At 36.1% G+C, this 23,661-nt stretch overlaps 1 protein-coding gene across 3 annotated transcripts in view; it reads right to left on the reverse strand.

The window, feature by feature from the left end:
- Positions 1-23,661, reverse strand: part of Tox (thymocyte selection associated high mobility group box) — a 334,717-nt gene that overhangs the window by 34,169 nt on the left and 276,887 nt on the right. For all 3 annotated transcript variants that reach the window (XM_004842147.4, XM_087190351.1, XM_087190352.1), the window contains exon 4: positions 13,126-13,407. In XM_004842147.4, the coding sequence (XP_004842204.1) occupies positions 13,126-13,407 (282 nt within the window). The remainder of the gene's footprint in view (positions 1-13,125; positions 13,408-23,661) is intronic.

Raw genomic sequence — 23,661 nt, forward strand, 5'->3', positions numbered from 1 at the left:
TTTCAGTATCCAATTCTTCATTTATAGCAAGTATACACAGACCTGAATTTTTATATATACCTTGTGTTTTCTAATCCTGCTAAATTCAAATACAAGTTCTAGGGGCTCCTAGAGATTTCTTAGTATTTTCTCTGTAGATAATCATTTCATCTACGTATAAAGATTTTGCTTCTACCTTGCCAATCTTATCCTCATTGTGCCATTTTATTGCCAGACTATTTTGGTGGGGACTAGGTTTCAAAGTTTAATGGACAGATAAAGAGTAAGCATATCTGCCCTTGTTCCCCACCTTAGGGAGAAAGCATTGTATCTTCTCCATTCATGTAAGGCATTCTCACTGGAAGTATGGAGTACATGTCTTTAATCTGTTGAGAAGGTTCTGTTCTACTTCTAGTCTGACAGCTTTTACCATGAACAGCTGTAGAATTTAGTCCAATACTTTTTCTCCAACTAGTGACAGGATCATATGGCTTTTTCCTTTCCTCTGTTAAAACGATGACTTTTGGGGGTGGATCTTCCAATGCTGAACCAACACTGCCATCCCTATAGTAAAACCACTTTCTACATACTGCCAGATCTGACTTCTAATAGTTTGTTTTGTTAAACAAATTTCTATCTATGTTCATACTTTTTTCTTCTATTATCTTTAACCAGTTTTAGGATTAGCACAATGTTGATTTCCTAAAATGAGTGGAGAAGTGTTCCTTCTTTTTTCTGCTTTAAATATTTGATATAATTTATCAGTTAAAATGTATATGGGCCTATTGTTGTCACATAGGTAGATTTTCAAGCTAGGAATATACTTTCTTTAATAAGTGCTATTCAAATTTTATATTTCCTCCAGAGTTAGTTTCATTAATTTGTCTTCCAAGGTACTTCTTAGAAGTTGTCAAATTTATTTAAAAACAGATTTTTGAAATATGCTTTCTATACCCTTTTAAATTCTGTTAAATCTGTGATAATGTCTCCTAGGTCTGATATTTTAATTTTAAAAATGTGTAATTGATATTGTGTAATAGGAAGAAAAGGTGTAAAGGAACAGGGGAAGTGGGAGGGGTAGGGGAAAGGAAAGGAGGGAAAAGAAAAAATATGAGAAAAGGAAAAAAATGGAAACAAAGTCTTTGCAAATAGGGAAGGGTGGAGGGGGTGAAGGGAGGGCAAGGGAAGGGGTAAAAAATAAGAACCAAGATACTCATGCAATGGTACAAGATCCCAATGATGAATGTAACTGTATTTTATACCTAAAATGTACCAATAAACTGAATGGAAAAAAAACAACAAAAAAAGTTGCAGTGGCATTTAATGATCACTGAGATGGTACATATTTCTATTTTTATAAACATTTAAAAGGCTATTCAAATATTAATCATAATGCATTAGTGACTTTGAAAATAATTTATTGACTGAATGGGAAGAAATGACCTTAATATTTGACTCCTTGTAATCAGTCTGAAAGATATGCCCAAGTACTAAAAAGAAATAGGAAGAAAGCTAAGTGAATTCTTTCGCTTTTCTTGAGAAATGTGTTAAAAAAGATGATCATTCACAAATTACCTACTGAAGCAGATCAAAGAACTCCATGGGGACCGGATGCTCTGAACCAAGTTGACAAGTTAATGTGGAATAATGCTAGATCATTACTTCCCCAGGATGAACATGAGAAGTGATGCTGTGAAATTATTGGCCCCCATATAATTAATTCTGTCAGAAGACTGGCGTGACGAGACTGAGTCGATGTAGAGCAAACTGGTGGACTAGCTCTAAATTAAGTACCTAGGCACACATGATCTAGAAAGGCAGGTCTCAAATATGGCTGCATGTTGGAATCACCTGGAAAGCTTCCAATAAAAACACTGATGCCCAGAACTTACTCTCCATTGATTAAATCAGATGCCTAAGGGAAAGAGACTGGCCTCCGTCAAACTCTCTTAACTCTACTCTTCCATGTTGACATTCAAAATTCTTGAGAGATGAAACAAACAGACAAGTAAACTTTCTCTGTTTATTATGACTACACATGGCCATATCTTTCTCCTCACCACCACAAATTTCTTCCCAGTGGTTGTCACTGCTGGCTGGATGCAGCTTTTGCCTCTCACTCTGGTGTGTTTTTACATCAGTGTTCTATAACATAAGGTCACCAATGCAATATGACTAAATCCAGAGGACTTTGTAAGTTTTGCCTTTACTTGATTTCTCATTGTTAAGAGCTCCTCTTCTACCAGTTTCACAACACCATCTTTTCTGGGTTTTACCAGTATTTTGCTGGCCTTACTGACTGTAAAAATCACTTTTTTTTCTCTTTTGGCTCATCCTCCTCCAAATGGTCATTATTGGTAGCATCTTTGATGTGTGTGTGGGGTTTTTTTTTTGTTTTTTGTTTTTTTTGCAGTACCAGGGATTGAACTCAGGACCTTGCACTTGCAAGGCAGGTGGTGGCACCACTGAGCTAAATCCCCAGCCCTATGTGTTTTGTTTTGTTTACTGTAAATTCCCTCATCTTTAGAGTCTGTACTGAAGCAATCTCATAAGTACACAGAATTTCCATTACGATTTGTGTTTGGTGGTCAAATTCATGTTTGCCCTGAATTTTGCATACATAGAAATAACTGTTTGACACCTTTATTTGCAAATCTCAAAGATATCTCAAACTCAATTTAGGATGCTGTTATTCACTCATTTGCTCCTGTATATTTCCCTTTATAGCAAATATCAAACTTGTAATTATTCAGTAACATATAGTTATTCCTTTTCCACCCCTATGAAGGAAGGTCCAGGTCTAGCACTTCCGATGGTTCCTAAAACACAGTAAGTGCTTAACATTTGTCATAACAGCAATAAAAATAGTAACATAAATATTAGTATAATTGGAAGAATGAATGAAGGTGTAGATGGTTTCTGTTACAGGAAATTAAGGTTCACAAATTTATCTGAGTGCTTTAGGACAATAATCAAATATGCAGTGCCAGAGAAAATATGGATAAACTTATTAAAAGTACTTGACGTGTTAACAGTAATTTCACTGCATTACAGAATGGGACTTGTAAATTTTTTTCCTTGCATTTTTTATAATTTCCAAATTTTGTGAACATAACCATTTGGGTGTTTATAATCATAAAATAGTTATTAAAGAGAAAAGAAAAGATGTCAACAAGGTCTACAATGAAAAATTTAAAATGGAGTGGTAAAAGAGTATAAACTTTCAGTTATAAGATAATTAACTTCTGAGGAGCTACCATCTATTGTGGTAACTATAGTTAATGGTACTGTACTGTGCACTTGAGATTTGCTAAGAGAGTAGACCTCGAGCATTCTCAGTCACCACCCTCCCCCAAAAGGAGCTCTCAGATAAACAAGAAAACAAGAAATGGTGGTGGATGTGTTCACTAACTTGATTATGGCAATCATTTAACAATGTATATATATACCAAAACACGATGTTGACCACTTCAAATATATACAATTTTACTTGTTAATTACACTTCAATAAAACTACAAAAGATGGACTGATCATGATATTGGAGGACATAATTCATCAACAATTTGGAATATTTAGAAATGGGCAACTAAGTGTACAGATAAGTGAACGTTTATCCATGTGGAATATTACCTAGAGTCATTTTAAATCTTAATTAAAATTAATGATCTGACATATCAAAATCTCCATAATTACAGATTATATCAATCTTTTTGGAAAATAATCAAATATCAATCATAGCGATCAATCTCCTATCATCTGATATAAATGTCTTATTAAAGGGTTTCTCCAAATTATTTAATTTTTCTCCTCCTTTGCCCAAAGTTGTGTCTGAACCACAGGTATTCTTGCTTCTTTCCTTATTAAATTGGTATTAGGACAGTTATCCTCTTGTGTTTGATAACAGTGCTCTATTTTCTAGGGATGACTTGCTAAAGCAGAGGAACCTGTTACTGCCTGTAATAAACTCAAGTATTAAGTATATCAAAGCCACAAATTAGCACTCTGATGGAGATATATAGCATAATATAGCAAACCATGAATAATTCTGTATATAACCCCTTTGGTTTTTTGTCTGGAAGTGATCTCTACTTTCCTGGCTCATTTTGTAAAATTAGCAGAGTTCAGTCTTGCTCAATCTCAGTTTTTATTTTTTTGGTTATTTTTGTAGAAGAAAGCATTTCATGACTTCTGCCTCTACATTTTCCAGACTCAGGAGACACCATTTATCTGCTATAAGTGGTGACTCTGTAGCTTCAATTGTATATCTGATTGAGTACCTGAGAGGTACTAACCTGTAAAGCTGGGAGGTCGCTCCCATTAAGGCCAGACTACCACCCAGACTTACACATCATCTTTGTGTTTCCTGGGGCTGAAAGTGAGAGGGTGTACTCACCTGCTTTCAGCCAACAACATACTATACTTTCTCTTTAAATACATACTTACGTTACCCTTGGTATGGATGATCAACCATGCAAGAGAAATGGCATCTGAGAAGACCAATCTAAAGGCTAGACATAAAATATTCATCACTCAAGATTCACTGTCTTTCCTTCAATAATTTAACTAGATCGTCACAGCTATTTTCTTGGCAGTAATATTCTTACCACTCAGGATTGTCCTCATGGAACTCAACTATGACTTAAGATAATGCCCTGATTTTCACCAAAGTCTTATGTAAGTGGAGAAAAAGCTCTGTATGTGTATATGAAAGATGTCTATTTTTATAAAAATAAAATGTGCTTTGGAGAGAACTGTTTACTATCTTGCTCAATGTTCTTGTATCAAGATTTATTGCTTTGCTTTTTAGGATGAAATGTAGTGGAATGAAAACTCAATGTTGTGGGTTTGATTTCTTTTGCATCCAAATACTTGGGTAGTGCTTGGTAAAGATTGTTTGCCTCATGAACACTGCCCATTGCTCCCTAACATATGAATTTTTCCTCCACTTTTCTTGCGAGGAAAAAGTGCAGAAAGGAGCTGCTACTTTAGACTCTGCCATGAAACAGGAATTTGTAAGCCCTGCTTTAGACAAGGAGTGTTTCACTTGTGTGAAAAGCCCATTTTCACTGCTAGTATGCAAAGCCTCCTTGAAAAAAAAGACTCTGGCTATAATTTGGATCCACTTACATGCCATTAATAGATTGTATTTTGAAAAATATCTGGCTCTTTTGACCACAAATTATTTGGAAGGAACACAATGATGATAAATATGATTGTGGTAGAAAAATTAGTTAATGGATTTATAATATGTGTCTGGACCTTACTTTTGGTTATAATCTGGATCCTCATTTCCTGCAATGATGGATGAAAGCCAATAATTTCATATCTTAATTTTCTAAGAGGATCTGACTTCTATAGTCCAGAGCAGTATTATCTTGTAGAACTTTCTGAATGATAAGAAATGTTGTTTGCACTGTCCAAAAGGATATAGACCAGTGATGATGAACCTTTTAGGGCTTTCAATGATAAACAGCTGGCTGTGGCATGCATGCCATGGTTCACCACCACTACTATAAACCATCTGAAATGTGCTGTAGTGGCTAATATAACTGAGGAATTGACAATTTTAAATTTTAATTTTAATTAGTTAAATTTAAATGCAAATAATGAGAGATGACTAGTGGCTGTTTTAGTGGACTATACTAAATTGTGTACCGATTGTTCTAGAGCATAGCTCTCTAAAATGACTAGAATTCTATGATTGGAGAGTCAATTTAATTCCAAAGCCATAATCTTTAGAATGTAAGAGAAACCATATAATACAAAAATATAAATTTCCTATGATTACAAGCACATTGAAAGTAAAAAATGAGTCCTATTAATCTCTATGTCCTGCATAGCATCAGCAGAATGCTGTATATGCAGTAGATCACCATACCATTCTGTTCTTGTATTCTATAGCATTGCACTGGAAAAAGGATTAGAATTACAAGGCAAAGAAAATCAGCAATGGATATAAAAACTGTATGAAAATCATAGCAACTAAAAACATGGCTGAGCTGAAGCCCTAATGTAGCCCTGATTACCCACAAACTTATTTCACATTCAATTAAAGCACTAATGAACAAATAAATGCACACACAAACACCAAAATAGTACTCATAAATAAGTATTACACATAAGCTTTACACAGATGCATATGTTTCATGTAACCCAGTTCAAGACATAGATATATCTCTCAAATCCCTACAGGTGTTCTTAGGCTTCTGGTAATTCACTTCCTGTCTCGGCTTATTGCTTAATTATAGTGATGCATTTAACTTCTTTATCACAAGGAAACAATAATCTTTTACTTTAAAAAAAGCCTGTGCTAACAATGTTGCTTAGATAATACTTAAGAATCCAGAGTACAAGACCTTAAGGTTATCAAGGAAGGAAAGTAGTACTGGGCATATTTCAGTGGTGGAGACTTGCTTAGTATGGAGATCCTAGGGTTGCGCCCCAGCATTGAAAAGGAAAAAAAAAGGAAAGAGAATCACTGATACTGAAATGTCCCTGGAGAAGTTAGAAATGTCTACAAGCATATTTAAAATAAACTGCCATGGTCCCAAAGCCTTTAATGGAGCTGGGAGAGCTGTTTAATGCACACTATCTTGCAGTAATCGCTGTAGTTTAAAATAGATTTTAATCAAGCACCATCTGCATAATAGGCTGAACAAACAACATAGAACTCCACTTATAACTCTTATCATATAAAGTAAATATTATAAAATCTTCACCATAGAAACAGGGCATATCATAGCACTTTTTGTGATAGTACTGTTTCTGTAAGTGAAAATTTTGCTGCTTAAATTCATTTTCTTTTTTCTTTCTAAACTGTGCCATCTAAAATCCCCTTATGAGAATAAATTCAAATGAGCATGGAAAGTAAGTCATCTAGCTACTGTGAAATCAGCAAGGCTGTAACACTTCTTTCATTTTACAATTGGTTTTATTATTATCATTAATAATAACAGAACATTCAATGACTCAAAACATCAATTACAGCAAAACACAGAAGGGTTTTACTTTTGAAATGATTCACAACTGTGGAGTATTGTATCAGTATCAGAGCTTGTGAAGCAGATTTGTTTTTAAGGATCCTTGATTTTGCCAAAGAGAGCTGAGTATTATTTTTGGATGTATTTAGCAAAGACCTTGTATGAAATAGAAAGTTTAGGCTGCTGTACAGAAAAGTCATTTCAAAGTGAGAAAAAAAGGTTGGCTGTAATTATATACACCTAGTAGCTATATGTGTCAGTTTTATTGGCTGTATTTGATCTCTTCTAAATTTGTCTGAGTACGGCAGTACCTTTTAGAGAAAACAAGCTGCTGAGGTAGGGTCCTGCTGCATTAAATGCATGGTGGCCATGTTAAGTCTCACTTTATTTTTATTCCATGAATTAATCAAATATTCTCAGTCATCTAGAATATGCCTAGGAACACATGTTCCTTGAAAATATTATGTCCTAGGAAAATTTAATTACTTGAATGGATTTTGTTTGTTTGTTTGTGTTTGGTACTGGGGATCGAACTCAGGACCCTGTGCTTGCAAGGCAGGCGGTAGAACCACTGAGTCAAACACCCGGCCCACTTGAATGGATTTTGGAAATAATTTGGAATCAGGGACCGGGTGTTTGAATTTTATCATTTTTTTTTGAACTAGTCTGTTAGGCTCAGCCTTAATAAGTGAGAGTTTTTCTATTTTAAAAAATAAATGAGGGAGTCAGATGTTGTGGTACTAGGACAACAACTATATAAACCTGTAATCCCAGAAGTCTGGGGGTCTGAGGCAGGAGGATCACAAGTTCGAGCCTATCTAGTCCACTTAGTGCCTTAGCAAGACCCTTCTCAAAATAAAAACAAGAGGGGCTGGGGTTGTAGCTCAGTGTAAAGATCTTGGGCTTAATCCCTAGTACCAAATAAAAATGAATGACTGAGTGAATGAACAAATAAATAAAATACAGGACATCTATTAATGAAATTGTAGGGGTATAAGGAATTCCTAAAAATATCGTACATATTATATCATGGGAAGTGTTGCACAATAGCATAATAAATACAGTTCAATGTGGAAAAACTTTCAAATCACAATTTTAAATATTCTGTCCCATTACTAGATAAAAAGACATAACATTTAGTTATACCACTGCCCAATTTCACTTAATATTTATAAAAAAATTGTCTATCTTTTTTTTAAACTTTATTTCAGAAGTCTTCTTGCCTGTAGAACAGTGCTAAATATAAACCATTTCTCTGGAGGCTTATTTGATTGGTTCTTTAGTGACCTATCCTATTTGCGTTGAGAAGAAACTTTGTTTCTGTGTGGTATGGGAAAGCACATGCACCAACTAACCCGTGAGTAAGGAGTGTTATGTACATGTACCAACTTCCCATAATGAATGTAATTATTATATATGGTAAACATGTACTAATAAAAAAGTAACTGTCAAAGGCAAAAACTAGGTGAAAGAAGGAGCACAGAGAAGTAAGCAGAGTACTGAATTCAGGTTTCATCTTGAAGATATTGCTGAACCAGCTGGGACACTGGGCTAAAGGGTGCAGTAGACAGAAGACAAAGACCGTGGGTCATCAGAGGCAGGATATTTATAGAAGGGCTCCGTTAATGTCGGGATATTAAAAAATTAGATTCTCAGGGCAAGGGTAGAGTAAAATAATTTTCCTTCTAAGTGTTCTCTTAGGACCTACAAGGACAATTGCTCTGGAATCTTGATAATACGAAAAGAAAAAGTCTCTGATAATTCACAAACAAAAAACAGTATTTGCAAGTATTTGTAGCATTACACGGCTGGTGTGAAAAACTTCAAGACAAGTATGGTTCAAGATTGTAATGGCACAAGGTATCTGGTAGAAGCAACCACAAATCCTCTTTGGAGAGCAACTATGAGGAAAACTATGAAGTGGGAAATAAACATAAATATACTAATCAGAATGTAATACATCAGGGATGGAGGTAGCAAATGAAAAAGTTGTGCAGGATAAGATGAGAAAATTTAACACTGATCCTTTCAGAGTTACAAAGCAATAAGGCAGCAAGATTAGGGAAGAGGCAGTATCTAAAAAAATGGTTTAAAGAAATGATGAAAGACAGGGATAATGAAATGCAGGATAAATGTGAAGAAACCCACATGTATCACAGTGAAGCTGCAGGACACCAAAGGCAAGAGAAAACTCTTTATCCCACTCATAGAACAAAGGCAGATTACTTTAAAAGAAAGATAGGGAGGCAGCAGAATTCTTCCTCAAAAGCAACAATGGAAATCAGGATTGGATGGAATAATACAACATAGTCACAATTTTGAAAGAGAATAACTGTCAATCTAGAACCCTAAAACCAGCAAAAATATTTTTTAAGGTAAGCATGTTCCCAACAGACCCTAACAAAAGAACATTTTAGGGTGTAAAGAAAAACAATTATCATGTAAAAGAATGCAAATAAATCTGTAGAAAATAGACCTACATAAGGTAATAAAAATAGTGTTTCATAAAATTTATTAAATTACAGAATTCAATCAAAATACAATTAAAATAATAGTTGCAAGAGCTCTCAATATAAATTAGGAGGCAAGTGCTTAAAGTAATCTAAGGATGGGGATAAAGACTTTTCTATGGTTATGTGCCAGAGGAAGATAATAAAATAAAATGAATATAAAATTTCTAATCTTAAAATCAGAAATAATGGGATGAGAAAAAGAAGACCAATCTTAAGGAACAAAAGAAAGAAAAAAGAACACATTTGTGGTGCAAAAGCATCATGCTGATAAACCCGGGTAATTTACTATTTATGTAAATGGAAATGCAATAAATGTCCTATTTAAAAGTAAAAGACCTTCTAACTCTCTGCCATTTAAACAGACACATATGAAACATAGGGATACTTTCAAGAGAAAGGCTAAAAGGAAAAGGAAAAAAATACTGTGATTCTTAGCCCATAATTTTCTTTAAGGAAAAACTGCCAAAAATATACTTGTAATTTAACAGACACTTTAGGACATTTAAAGTATCTGGCATTATAAGTACTGGATTACAGGCTTAGAACTACAAGCTGCCTAAATTTGTTATTTCTTTGATGCTTTACTGTATGTATCATTTAGAACTTAAAGCTGTCAACATAGCTTCAGAGCAATCAAAACCATGGGTGGTGTTTATAAGGCGATAATTAATTCTATTGGTATATTTACAATATATCTTTCTGTCAAAACAGACTTATTTAATTTAATTGTTCAATTAGATAAATGGGAGTCAATATGTAATTGCTTAAAGAAAGCACAAAGTGTTAAAGAGAGAAGGTTTAAAAGCTGCTTTTTCTAGTGTGGAACTCAATATTCCTTTTGGGTTTGCTTGTTAGAGATGATTTAAATGATCTTTTTGACTTTATGCTGTTTCACATTTAGCTGGAGCTGCTGTAATACACATCCACATAAACCCCACCCACATATAAAGAAAAAATTCCAGTTAAATTCTTAACTGTGATAAAAATGCTTGAGCATTTTCATCAGAGGTTTTTCTTAGCAATTTCATAATTATAAATTGACTGAATGGATAGAAAAATTCTGAATTGAAGAGAAGGTGAAGGTCAACGGGCAGACCTGGAATGGGAGAGTGAACTTGAGGTGGAAAATATACTTATACTAAATAGGACCTTGTGAATATTTGTATAGACAAAAACTCATTTTTCACTTTTGGTACATTCTTGAGAACTACATCCCTAAGCCTGGCAAATCAACAATTCAAGAATCTATTGCTATAGATACCACACAATGCTTCCACAACATTAATAAAGGACTATAAGTTATTTTGAGATGCAACTATTGAGTGATCAGGTAGGAAACCCACTGGCAAAGTTTCACACTGGCCTGAAAGCTTATGACATAAAAATTCATGCCTCAGTACAATTACAAAACATGGACAGAAAAGGGGTTAATAGAAAATGGCAAAATCTGTAAATATAAATTCTATGAATTTCAGGTTTCTACTCACTTATCCACTCATATAAGTTGAAGAATGTGGAAAATGTGATTGTAATTAAGAACAATTCTATATGAAATTTACTGTCAGAAGATGCTACTAATTTTGCATTTAACTTCCTGAAATGTTAGCAAAAAATACTGATAAAGATACACTCCAGATATACAAATTGATCTTTACTATGAGCAGAACATTAATTTTTGCCTTACAGTATAGTACATATCATCTCTGTTTAGGAATTGACTTGAATTACCCATGCATAATCCAACATTTATATCCCTGGTCACAAATGAATTTTCGGTATTCATATTTAGGTCCAGGTACTCATTGGTTGTTAGGGTCTTAATTACAATAATCCATATTTTCTGAAGAAAATTATTTTTCCCTCTAAATGGTCTGCTAATGTTCAGGCTTTCACTAGCCTGATACACTATATTTTGTAGTATCTATTAGTCTCCTCCTGCCTTTTCACCTTACTGGTGAGACTGTCTCACTGAGCAGAGGGAGAGAATGTAAGGATGGAGAAGTTAGTGTGGGCAATGGTGGGTTAGGGAGCTTTTCGGAAATTGTACCTAGTGTTTGCTTTAATTAGCTGTGGAAGACAGCAGACACAGCAACGATCATCATGAGTGATGTCTTATGCTCCCCAGGATGAGAAGACGTGGCCTGCCACCCAGGGTCACATAGGGAAGCATCCCGGTCAATCAGGACACCCAAAAATGGCCAGGGCAGGGCATAAACCTTTAACACTTGGTGGTTTTGCGGGAAGGAATGGGTGAGGCAGGGGTAGGCACACTGAGTAACACGAGGATGGGACAGTTTAACAGTTTCTGCAGGCTCTGAGCTAGAAGGCTGGTTCCTAGTTGTGGAATACTTAGCCCTGGGGTGATGGAGGGCAGGAGGACTACTGACTTGGTGTGTGAGAGTTTCATACAGGAGAAGGTTAGGTAGGGTATGAGCTTTGGATTGGTTGCTTTGTGTATCAAAGGGGCTCACTCAGGAGTCATTTGCTTCCTCTAGGAATTGACTAGCCCTCTGATGAGGGGCACCCTCTCCAGTTCTCCAGGATTAAGGTTCCAAATGTCAGAACATTAAGAATGTAGAAAATAAGAAGATACAATCAATGCTACAGTTTTATCTCTGTCATTAGGCTGCATCGTTCTATGAATCACCTTTAAAAGTCATTTGGATTTTTAAAAATTAACAGAGCTGCTAGAAATTAACCATATAGATGAGAATCACAGTGTTGACCTTGGCAACATATTGACAGTTTATGTTCCCAAAGCAAAGTTCTCACAAAGGTGAAAAGAAAACAGAGTGGCTGACACAAGTGACTATTTATTAGTAAAATTTTTAAGGAAAAAACAAAGAGGAGAAACATGTATTACTCATTTAATAGTTACTGTTTTTTCTCAGTAACTAGCATAAGAATCCTTTTCACTGGGATGAATTTGAAAGTTGCCAAAAGATAATTAAGGCAATCAAATAATTATTTTCATGTTTTTAGGTGAAAGTGCACTTGGTTTTCCTACAGTCATTTAAAAAGTTGCCTCTAATACTTTAAGGAACTACATTTTGCCACTAATTTTCCAGTCTAAAGGCATTTAAGACCCATCTTCCCATCCAGATAACTTAAAATGAATGGCACTGCTCTGACAGAGACAACCACACTGATACGGGGCTAACAAAAGGTGTACCATCTCATTTCTCTGACCCTTTCTTTTTTGTCAGGAAGAAGTGGTTGCACTGGGTATTCTCAAGGGGTTTCATCTAACCGTAGTATTATAATACACACACACACACACACACACTTTTTACTGTATCCTGATGGACTATTGCCTATAGATATTTTTGAGTGGGTATAAATTAGGCTTGATTTTGAAAGTTGAGTCCTACAGGATTTATTTTGCCTTACTCTATGTAGAACACACATTTTGTGGATACAAATGACTTTTACATACTTAATACAACTATATTAAAAGGATATATTGGAACTTAGAAGTGTAACTGGCCGACCATATAGTGTGTAACCATCCATTCAGTTTGTAACCTTATGCTTCATGAAGGAAATGTATGCTCTTCACCAATGTTTCTCATTTGGAGAACAAATTTGTACTCCCCACCCCACAGGTCAAGGAAGGTGATAAAGATGGGTTCCAAAAATAACCTAGTCATACCTTGGAGGTATCATCGCCTTCATCTTCATGCACTGAACTGGATGGTGAAGGAGTTGCAGACTTGCTCCCAGGGGGTGAGGGGGAGTTGTGAGGCACGTTGCTTCCTCCCATATTCAAGCCCAGCTGGGCACTCAGCTGGGACTGGTTGATGGTGGTCAGCTGCCCATGCTGCATCATCCCTGCCTGCTGCCTGATGTCTGCAGGCTGGCCCCGGGGTCTCAGGGCTGCCATCTGAGGGTGGGAGCTATACTGAGTTCCTTCTGGGTTCCGTATATCTTGCATCTGCAATAAATAAATATAGAAACAAATGAATTTTTAAAAACATGCTCCTGGCAAAAAATTCTGTAGACTCTAGCATGTCCTAATGAGCTATACACACATTAATTTTCACTTGGGAATAATAATTCTCACAATATATATTACCTTAAAGAATTGCCAAAGATGGGGATAGCAATGTAGTTCAGTGGTAGGGTATTTTCCTGGCATGTATAAAGCCCTAGTGTAAACATCATATTGTTCAATACTGATTCATTGTTTGTTTGTTTTTGTTTTTTGGTACTGGGAATCGAACTCAGGACCTTGCGCTTGCGAGGCAGACACCGGAACCACTGGGCTAAATCCCTGACCAATACTGATTCATTGTATTTATAACATTTCTGTACTAATGACATGTACACATATATCTTATATATACATATATATTTATATATAATGTAGTATATCTACATGATTTCAGTTTCGAAATTTAGTGTTTATTATATGGCTAAAGTATACAGTTCTTTGTGATTACAACCATTCACTAAACCCTACTTTTATTTTGAGTATTTAAGAAAAGTTTGAGAAGTTAATAAGTGTACTATTGTTTTCAAATCTAATTCTTTATAGGATAGTACTGAACAAAATGATCTCCAAACTCCTGGACTCAGAAGGTTTAGACTGGTATTAACCAATTGATTAATTGACTATTGAAAAGATTTGGACTGGATGGTCAGATTTGAAAGTAAAGCTCTAAAACTGCAAGGTCACCATATTAATCCATTATGCTATCTGGGTCACTGCTTTTTAGCCTTAATGAGACTCGCTCTTGTAATTCAAGCAATGAATTTTGTCTCAGCAAGGATTAGAATTAAAAGCATTGGAGGATGAAGCGCTTAGTGTTATCTAGAGGTCAAATGGCTTGTGTAAGAGGAGTATGGTGGATTTCACTTAACATTTCTGCAGTATTTTCAAACTTGAAATAATGGAGATTATTTCGTGCTTGTAGACACAGCTGAGTTTTTCATGCTGAGGGGGCTTAGGGAATTCAGGTAGTTAGAGAATAAGTCAGGAGAGAGGGAGAAGGAGAGGGTCAGAGGGGGAGAAGGAGAGGGTCAGAGGGAGACAAGGAGAGAGGGAGAGGAAGAGAGAGAGGGAGAGGGAGAGGGAGACTGGGAAAAGAGAGGGGAAGCAAAGTAAAGCATTGTTAAAGTTACATGTTGGAACTGAAAGATCAAGTTAATAATGTTATCTTACTCTTCCATAAACAAGTCCCACATAGTGTGAGGTGCTCAGTAGTTACCTGTCGGCAAATGTAATTGTGACATGGAAACAGTGTGAAAGTTAAGTAACTTAGTCATAGAATTTTTTTCATATGATAATAAAATTATTCTCTGCAAATGGTCTCCCGTCATTTCACCAGTCTGGTGAAATCCATATGAAACTGAAATTGTGGCTGTGCAGGGCCCGGGGCCTGCCCTGTACTCACTCTCTGTAACAGGTTTACTGTCTCCACCCTATTGGGCCATCCCTAGCTCCAGTTCTTGCTCCATCTTCAGACTGTTCTAGGTATCCTAGATTTCTGACTCTTCTTGGAGAAGCTTCAGCTAGATACAACTTGATAGTTGTATATGTTGCTTTCCTATCCCAAGCCAAGGTATTTTCAATTGTTCAAACTGTGTTCCTCTAATCCTTCAAAAATAGCTCAAAATCCTCCTTTCCATGAAGTCCCTCATTGGGTAGTTTTTGCTTTCTGATGCCATATTTTAGAGCTTCAAGGGCTCTCAGGGACACTCACTTTATGGGAAAGGGAACTCAGTAGGGGGAGTACAAAGTAATGTTTCTGAATATTCGTTGAAAAAATATATATAAATAGAATATAAACAAATGAATGAAAGAGTAAACTCCAGAGAGGTTAAATGATTTGATCTACTCTTTTTTTTTTTTTTTTTTCTTTTTTGGTACTGGGGATTGAACTTAGGACCTTGCACTTGTGAGGCAGGCAGCTGAACCACTGAGCTAAATCTCCAGCGCTAAGTGATTTGATCTAAACCAGAGTTGGGGTTAAAATCTGCATCTTCCAATTCCAGTCTTTAATACTGCTCACTGTATTAAGCAACTGATTCAAAATTTTATGTATCCTATTGTGAGAGTTATAGTCAATTAAATATTATTAAACTTTTTCCAAATGTTGTTTACCAAACTCAACCATTGTTTTTCTTTCTAGTTCATTCATATTGTCTCCATTCACCTTTACTAAGAGTTTTTATGTCTCCTTAGATGTTCACATAACTTGCACAAATCTGATCTTCCTTATGACGTAGCATTTGCAGATTTGACCTAGCTTTTGCCATTGACACAAGGTACCACACAAATCAGAATCTCAGCAATTTGGGAGCCTGAGACAAGAGGATTGCAAGCTTGAGCCTGGGTAGCAAGACTCCATCTCAGCATATAAAATAGAAAAGGGTTAGGGATGTAGCTCAGTGTAAAGGCCCAGGGTCCAATCCCCAATACTACCTTAAAAAAAAAAAAAGCAAGACTGACTTTTTAAAGCCCACGGAAGAGTAAGGCTACAGTAAGTATTTTTCCAGGCTTACTCTCAATGTTGTAAAGTGCTACATTTTTTTCTTAGATTATTAGCAGGTAGAATAGCTTTTATGATGGGCACAGAATAATGGCAGTCTACAAATGAACACGATCTTGTACAGCGTAGTCCCTCTGTCCCAACCTGGAATCAAATAAAGCACTCATGTTCAAATTTAAACTTATATATTTATAGAATACATTTCACAGCCTTGTGAATTAAAAGTATCCACCAGCAAAATCACACATTAACTAAATTATCTAAAACATTTAATATTTGATATCTTAATTTCTCTTTCACATAAATCTCAAGTTACAAAGCATGAACAGTCTGTCCAATATCTGTTTTGAGCCCACTTCACCTCATCTTCTCAGAAGTCTCTTAATTTTAACATGATATAATGGGGGATGATTTCCAAATTGATTTTCATATAGAGTTTCCAGATTGATGACAACAACAAAGAGCGTTCCTTCCAAAGGTTTGAAGGAATATCATTTTATAGCACCTGTTTCTTCCACTGTTTTGCAGTCTTCTAAATGGTTTCCTTTTGTTAACTTGTGTTGTGGGTAAGACCCCTAAGGACTAAAATCTGCATTCCTGCCACTGTACTGAAGAGAAGGAGATGTGGCTGTGGAGGGGCAAAGAATCAGTATAGTAAATGATGGTGATGTGTTCAGGACTGAACCTGCTTTCTGCAGATTCATCATTAATTCAAAATATTGTATCACCAAAGGTGTTAAGTCAGGCAGACAGTAGCTTTAACATCACATCAGAGGACTCTTTTCCTGGGAAGTGAGGCAAGCATAAAGGATACTTGTCAAAGATAGAGAGCACCTCCAGCTTTCCAGCCCTCAGATACTTTATAAAGTGGGATCTTTCACACCCCTGGTGACATTTCTGAATCTGAAGTATTTTCATTTAACCTTGCCCATAGAAGCCTCATCAGCATGTTTAATACTTGCATGGGGAAAATTAAAAGAGATGAACTCTGGTTACTGAAAAATAAGAATAGTCATTCAAGTAAGCCAATGTTACAATTACTGGTTTCTTTCCAGAAAGGTACTGATTGACTATAGCTCCCTAATGTCAAATATAAAATTTGAATTTGCAAGATGTTATTTCCTATTATCCCCAATATTTTAAGGGTATTGTTAATAATCCACTTAAGTCACTCTTCATGGCGACAGTTGTTTTTTCTGATTATTCCTTCCTTCTACAACTTTCCACACTGAAAGATTCCTAACATTTTGTTCTCAGTCACCTTTCTTCCACCCAGCTGAGATTCACTGTGGACCTATAAATGGGGCATGCACTAAAAGAAAATGTACAGTTCTGGCCCAATCTCAAGACCTAATTCTTCAACAGCCTGTTAGACATTGCTACTTGGACCTCACTCCTGCTGGAAATGTAAACCAAGTTTTTATTTTCAAATCATTTTTTCTACATGACTAATATGTGTTGATGGCACCTATAGCCTCCTTGTCATCTCTACTCAAAGCATTCCAGTCATTTTTGAGTGTTTGCTTTTCTGCACAAGTCTTGTGAGTTCTGTTGAGTCTACTCTAAAATATCACTTTTCCATTTGCTACTCTTATTTCAGGCCTTAATAGCTGCTTAGCTAAAAACAACCTTTACACATTTACTCTGAAGACTCACAAAATTCATCTTCATGAGCTATGGACTCAAAACCTTTCCAATGATATCTGCCTACCAAATTAAATCTAACTCTTCAGCATGACATTAAAGTTTCCAAACAAAACTTCTTCATGCATGCTATTGTACAGCCAAACCCAATTAACTGCTCTTTTTGCCTAGGTCTCTCACCCTTGATCATATTTCTTTTGCTTGTGCTTGTCTTTCATTGCTCAATAACTGCCTTTTGAGCATTTGCAGCCTGAAATTTTTAAAAGAAGGAAAAACTCATACTTTGCTCAGCAATTTGTGATTGTTGATACTTTTACTTATTGAGCCTTACAATTTTCCTTTGATGTAGCCATCCAGGCAGTTGTTTTACACAAGTCTATAAGAAGAGGAAAGATTAAATGCTCTCCAATATATCCAGTGACAAAGGTTGAAGTAGAAGTGAAATACCCTTATTTTACATGTGCCTTTTTTTTTTTTTTTTTTTTTTTTTTTACCATTTCATGATGCCATAACTATCTTGGCATATGAAAAAACTCTCTATATATTTTAGAGTCAAGTTCAAAAGTCAGCTATTTCACACAGCTCCGAGAAACTTCTTATTCTGAATTGCCAAAGCATTTTCTTTATGAGCTGTTGCTTTTAAATTTCTGTCTAATGTACATGCACATCTTCAACCATCATTGCCAAGATAAGCCCACGATAAAGGCATTTTTCAATCACTTCTTAGTTCAATGGCATTCTAAGTACTCAAAAATATTTGCTGTGTCAGAGTATAACTGAAGGAATGAATATTATCAGGATAAACTGACTTAAAAAGTTTAATGATTTTTTTTCCTATGACTTTCATCTAGTATTAGTCATAAGTTGAAAATATTTGATTGAAGTCTGTTTCCATTTGTGGCAGAAACTTTAAGCTGGGTCCTCTGACATTCACTAGCCTTTTACCTGAGGAACAAGTCTCCAAAATTAACCTATCAACAGAAGCAGCTGGTAAAAGATGGCATGTGTAGCCTCCCTTGCAGCTATGTATGGCCACGTCACGCTGAAACACAAATGAAAGCTTTTTACAGTATTTCTAAGAAGTCTCCTTAAAGGGAAGGGCTCACCTTGCTTTATTTTTTTCATTCTTGCTGCCAAAAAAGTGGGGCAATGATTAGAGCTTGGGAAAATGTCTTAGGCCAATAGGCAGCCCTCAAAGAGTGTTGAAAAAACAAGAACAGTGCTTAAGGGTCTGATTACCATAAAGCCTAGTCAACCTACTTTCTATGGGAGTCTTTAATGAGATTGTTTTTGCACACTCATTATCATTTATGGTTTTATTATATGTAGCTGAATATAATCATAAACAGTGCACTCTAATAGATTATGAGTTGAAAACTGCAAGGATAAAATCTATTTTCTTCATTATTATAGCCTTAGACTTTTATAGCACTTAACTTGGCATGTTGAAGATGCTCACATATATTTTTTGAGCCACACTGAAGAGTTATTTTGGCCTTGTACAATCAGGATTGACCATGCTAGCTTCATAGAAATAGTAGTGTTAAGACCTTGACCTTTGGGGACCTTCGTTTGCTAAATGCTAGGCTCAAATGTTTCAAAGTAATTTTTAATGTGTGTATTTCTTATTTTGTTTATTTTCAAGCCAAGCAGATTTCATTTTGTCCTGGATAAATGTCCTGCATCTCATTAGTATTTTACTTTTAAGTAGCTCATAATATTCATATTTCCATTTGGGAAATTCAGTCCATTTGAAAATTGGGGCTAGATTTCACTTTTTTGAAAACCAGATCTATTTCCTCAAATTTTCTACATTGCTATTGAGAACCAAATTGTTTTATACTTATGAGAGGGAGTTAAAAATGTCAATTAAAATAATGGTGAGGGATTATAATGATGAAGTGGGGGGGGTTTCAACTGAGTTCTTTCAAAACCTTTTTCTAGTTATTGGAAAACAAGACTTCCATTGAAATCAATCAAGAAAACAAAACAGATATCCTATATTCTCCCTCATGATCTGCCTTGTAACTTTGGGTGTGATGTTAACATAACATTCCTTCTCACCCTTGCCCATTATCTCTCCCTTAGGAGGGCCAGACTGAAGCTCAAGTGGGAAACTTCACGCACCATATTTGGTGCATATGTCAAGAGTGTGTTTTTGCTTTATTTTTCTTGAAAAGGAAAAGAAAAATGCTCATGCGGCTCATCTCAGATTATCATTTTAAAAACGAGTATAATTTTGATGTAATTGGAACACTTTCCTCCACCTCAAAAAATACCTTTGGAATACTGTTCATTGTATGAGTGACTCAGTGGTGTTAAACTTGCACCCCTGAATGGCACAGGATACCTGAAGGCCTGTCTATCAGTGTTTAAAGCTGGATGTGTTTCTCAATCTTTCTTGCCTCTGTGCAATTCTTTTGGCTATCATAGCATCCTTCCTAGTCCAGCAAGTGAGCCATGAAAGCTATCACTACCTCTGCCTCTAGCAGGCAATCTATATCAAAATGGTTGGTTGTACACATAAAACTCTAACGATGCCTTGGCTCTCTTGCTCTGATCCAGCTGTTTGAGTGAAAAGCAGTTGGTGAACAGAGCTCTGGAACAGGGGTAGCCCCGAGGCCTTATTTGCTAATGGGGCTCACCAGCTGCTGCTTTCTGTGGTCTATGCAGGCAATGCCTGGAAGTTTGCCAGATGCAGCAGGAACAAGAGAAGGAGAAGAATCTCTGAAGCCCTTGTTTACCCTTGTCTGTCAGCATTTGGCACCTCTCACTGTGGAGTGCTTTCCCCAGGGTGAGGAGGAGACCCTGTGGCTCTGGCTGTGACAAGTGCTTGTTCTCTGTCCCTTTTATACACAATATCAAACACCTATGATTTCTTAAGCATCTAAAGAAAAACTTCTGAGCCTTGATCCAGGTTGTCCATGCCGCCTTGTATAATTATTTAAAGCAGAAAGTAAAGCAGTTTCATTTTTTTTCCCTTAGGAATCATGCACTCTAAGTGTCTATGAGAAGAATGTAAATGTTGATATTATTTAAGCCCCCAGTTTGATTACATGCTTTTGCCTGGGATTCAATTAATATGTAAATGTATACACCAGAACAAATGTATGGGCAAATTTAATAATCAAATTTTATTTATTATTTTCCTAAATGCATTTCCAAGAGAGAGCTTAATTACTTGTTGTTCAAACAAATTAAATAAATAGTCTATGTGATTTCCTTGTGTGATCTATTTATTATTTAGAAATGTGTACTTTTAAGTAAACTTAACATTTTTCCTATTAGGCTGTGACACTGAATACTGGAAATCAATGTCAAAAGAGGGAAAAATCTGGAAAAACACCTATGCAGAGCCCAGGTTGCAGTTTTAAAGATTAAAAAATGTAGGTTCAAAAAAAATAGGCCATTTCCCCAAGAAAATATATTTTATTCAATATTTGAAGACAGAATAGCTTAATTTCTACTCTAAATTTCTGTAAACAAAATTGCTTTTGAATTTAACATTCTGAATCTTTACTTTTTTCCAAAAGACAAGAATCATTAGGTAACAGATTTCTTCACAGTATGCTAAAGTGGAATATTTATAGTTTAGACTGGTAAGTAGTTGTTAGAAAGTGATCATAAGAAAGCAAAAACTCTGGAGCACAATTCAGTAGAAGTTTGCTACAAGGACAAACAGTTCTCTTTAGAACCACCACATTTGGGGCAGATTAAAACCATCTCAAGAAACAAAACACTCATTGCCACAGGATTTTTCAATGATACTTAACCTGCAAGCTTCTTTAGACCATTGTTCCCCCTTGTGCTCTCTTTCATGAATGGGATCTTGATTACTCAAGGGATTTGACAAACAGACAAACATCACTGGAGAGATTTAAAAGTGATGGCTAAAATCTCAAGGGCTAAAGGCTATTTCACCAATTTTGTTTTTAGTCCTCTTCCAGGGAAGAGCTAAATATCAGACATTGAAGAGTGGTAAGCACCAGAGGGATTGGAAGACCCTCAGCATCCTCCTCAGTGTCATTGCCTGGGCCTAGTTCTCTCCAGAACTCAGCTTCTATTTCTGCCACATCCAGCCATCCCAGAAAGCAGCATCTCAGCTTCTCTGGTGTATGTATTCATGTTCATTTTTATAAGCAGCTGTGGAAGCGGCCTTCCTCCAGTCTATGTGGATTCCTTTTCTCCCTTTTGTGATGGGAGGTGGTGTGCTTTTGTGGAAGGAACCCTGCTTATGACATTAGGTTGCCTCTGTTTCCAATGCATTATTTTATTTTCCTTGTTTTTAAATCTCATTTTCAACCTTTCAAAAATGGGGATAATTGTTCAACAATAAATATTTATAGAGTGTCCACTATGTACCAGGCACTGTTTTATGTACAGGATAAACAGCAGGGGCCATGAAGACCAAAATCTCTCTCGTTGTGCTGCTCAGTTTCTGGTGGGGGAAACTGACAATACAGTAAGTAAGCATCATATGTTATTTCCTTGACAGTGATAAATTTTAAAAAGACAAATAGGAAAAAGTATACTGGCTTTAAAGTAATTTTGCTAGGATTAACTAAAATAAAAATTATGAAGGAATTTTCTCAAAAATAAATTTAGCCAGGTGCAGTAGTGCATGCCTGTAATCCTAGCTACTGGGGCTGAGGCAGGTAGATTGTAAGTTCAAGGCCAGCCTGGATAACTTAGCAAGACACTGTCTCAAAATAAAATTTTCAAAACACTAGGATGTAGCTCAATGGTATAGCACCCTTGGGTTTGATTCCTGGTAAAAAAAGAAACTTATTTTTGTGGTTATCCTTGACTTTCTTTCCCTGATTAATTCTAGTTTATGGCAGCCACTGACACAACTGTGACCAAGCAATCTAGCATCTGTGGGGCTTTTCCTTGAGATGAGCAGGGCAGTTTATGGTCACAGAGTACAGGGTTTCACTCAGAGAAAGTAAACAGCATTGATAAAATCTGACCTTATAACCTGGATTTTAACAGCTCTCTGATCAGGCTAATAGGCTAACTGGAAGATGCAAGGTTCAAAAATGTTTTATTACACAAAAGATCTTCCAGTTCATAGTACAGCACTTTTTCATGAATTCTGCAAATATAATTCTACTTTGGATTATTACTGTGGCCAGGAGGCTATGTGATATGGTGATGCCTTTTAACTGCAGTTTGACATCGGGAGCCATACCGTTTCTCATTACAGCATGCCAGAACTATTTTGTCTCCTGCCATAATTTGTAAACTTCAATGTCAATATTACCACTCCCTATATATTGTGCCTTCAAAAAGCCTCCTTTGTCCAGCATATACAGGGGAAATGTGTAAATAAACAATGGGCAAAGTTCAGTTTTAATTGACAAAACAGATCTCTCCTAACTCCAATTAATGGCAGGAAAAGAGGAATTTATAGATTAAAATCTCTGTCTCATCCAAAAGAGTTTGGAGGACAATGTGGCTCATGCTTCCATCCCAAAACATCTGAATTAGCAGTTCCTACAAAATTTTACGTTCATAGCAATAGAACTCTATGAATCTGCTTGGGTCTCCCTACAACTGGAATCAATGAACCCCTTGAGTGTTTTGTACTTGTACTACAAAGGCTGCACTGTGCTTTGCTCACATGGAAAATTATCTTACACTAATTGTATCCAAACATACTAATGTTTGTTCCCATTTCACTCACTTTGATGTGCCCAGAGAAGGACCTAAATAATGCACCTTCCTTTCAGAATCCTTTTCAAAAGACTATGTGCATTGAAACAGAAAGAACAGATTGGAAGGGAAAGTGATAAGAATATTAGGAAGTACTCCGAGACGTGGCTTCTGGGAGTCGTGGCTTACCTACCAGAACTAGCTCTGTGTATTTATAGCAGCATGAGTCAGCCAAGATGGTTCTTCATACTATATTTGAACCTGAGAATTTAACTTACTTTCTCATCCTTTCGCTGGAATGTTAATGGATGCTAGTAAAAATGGAGATGTCAAGTGGAACATTGACTCCTTTACATCAGTTCAGAACAGTGATATTGAGTTCATTTGAGGCTCTT

Source organism: Heterocephalus glaber, unplaced genomic scaffold, assembly GCF_053883595.1.
Source record: "Heterocephalus glaber isolate CG9 unplaced genomic scaffold, H.glaber_assembly_v1.0 deba00001553, whole genome shotgun sequence".
Lineage (NCBI taxonomy): Eukaryota > Metazoa > Chordata > Mammalia > Rodentia > Bathyergidae > Heterocephalus > Heterocephalus glaber.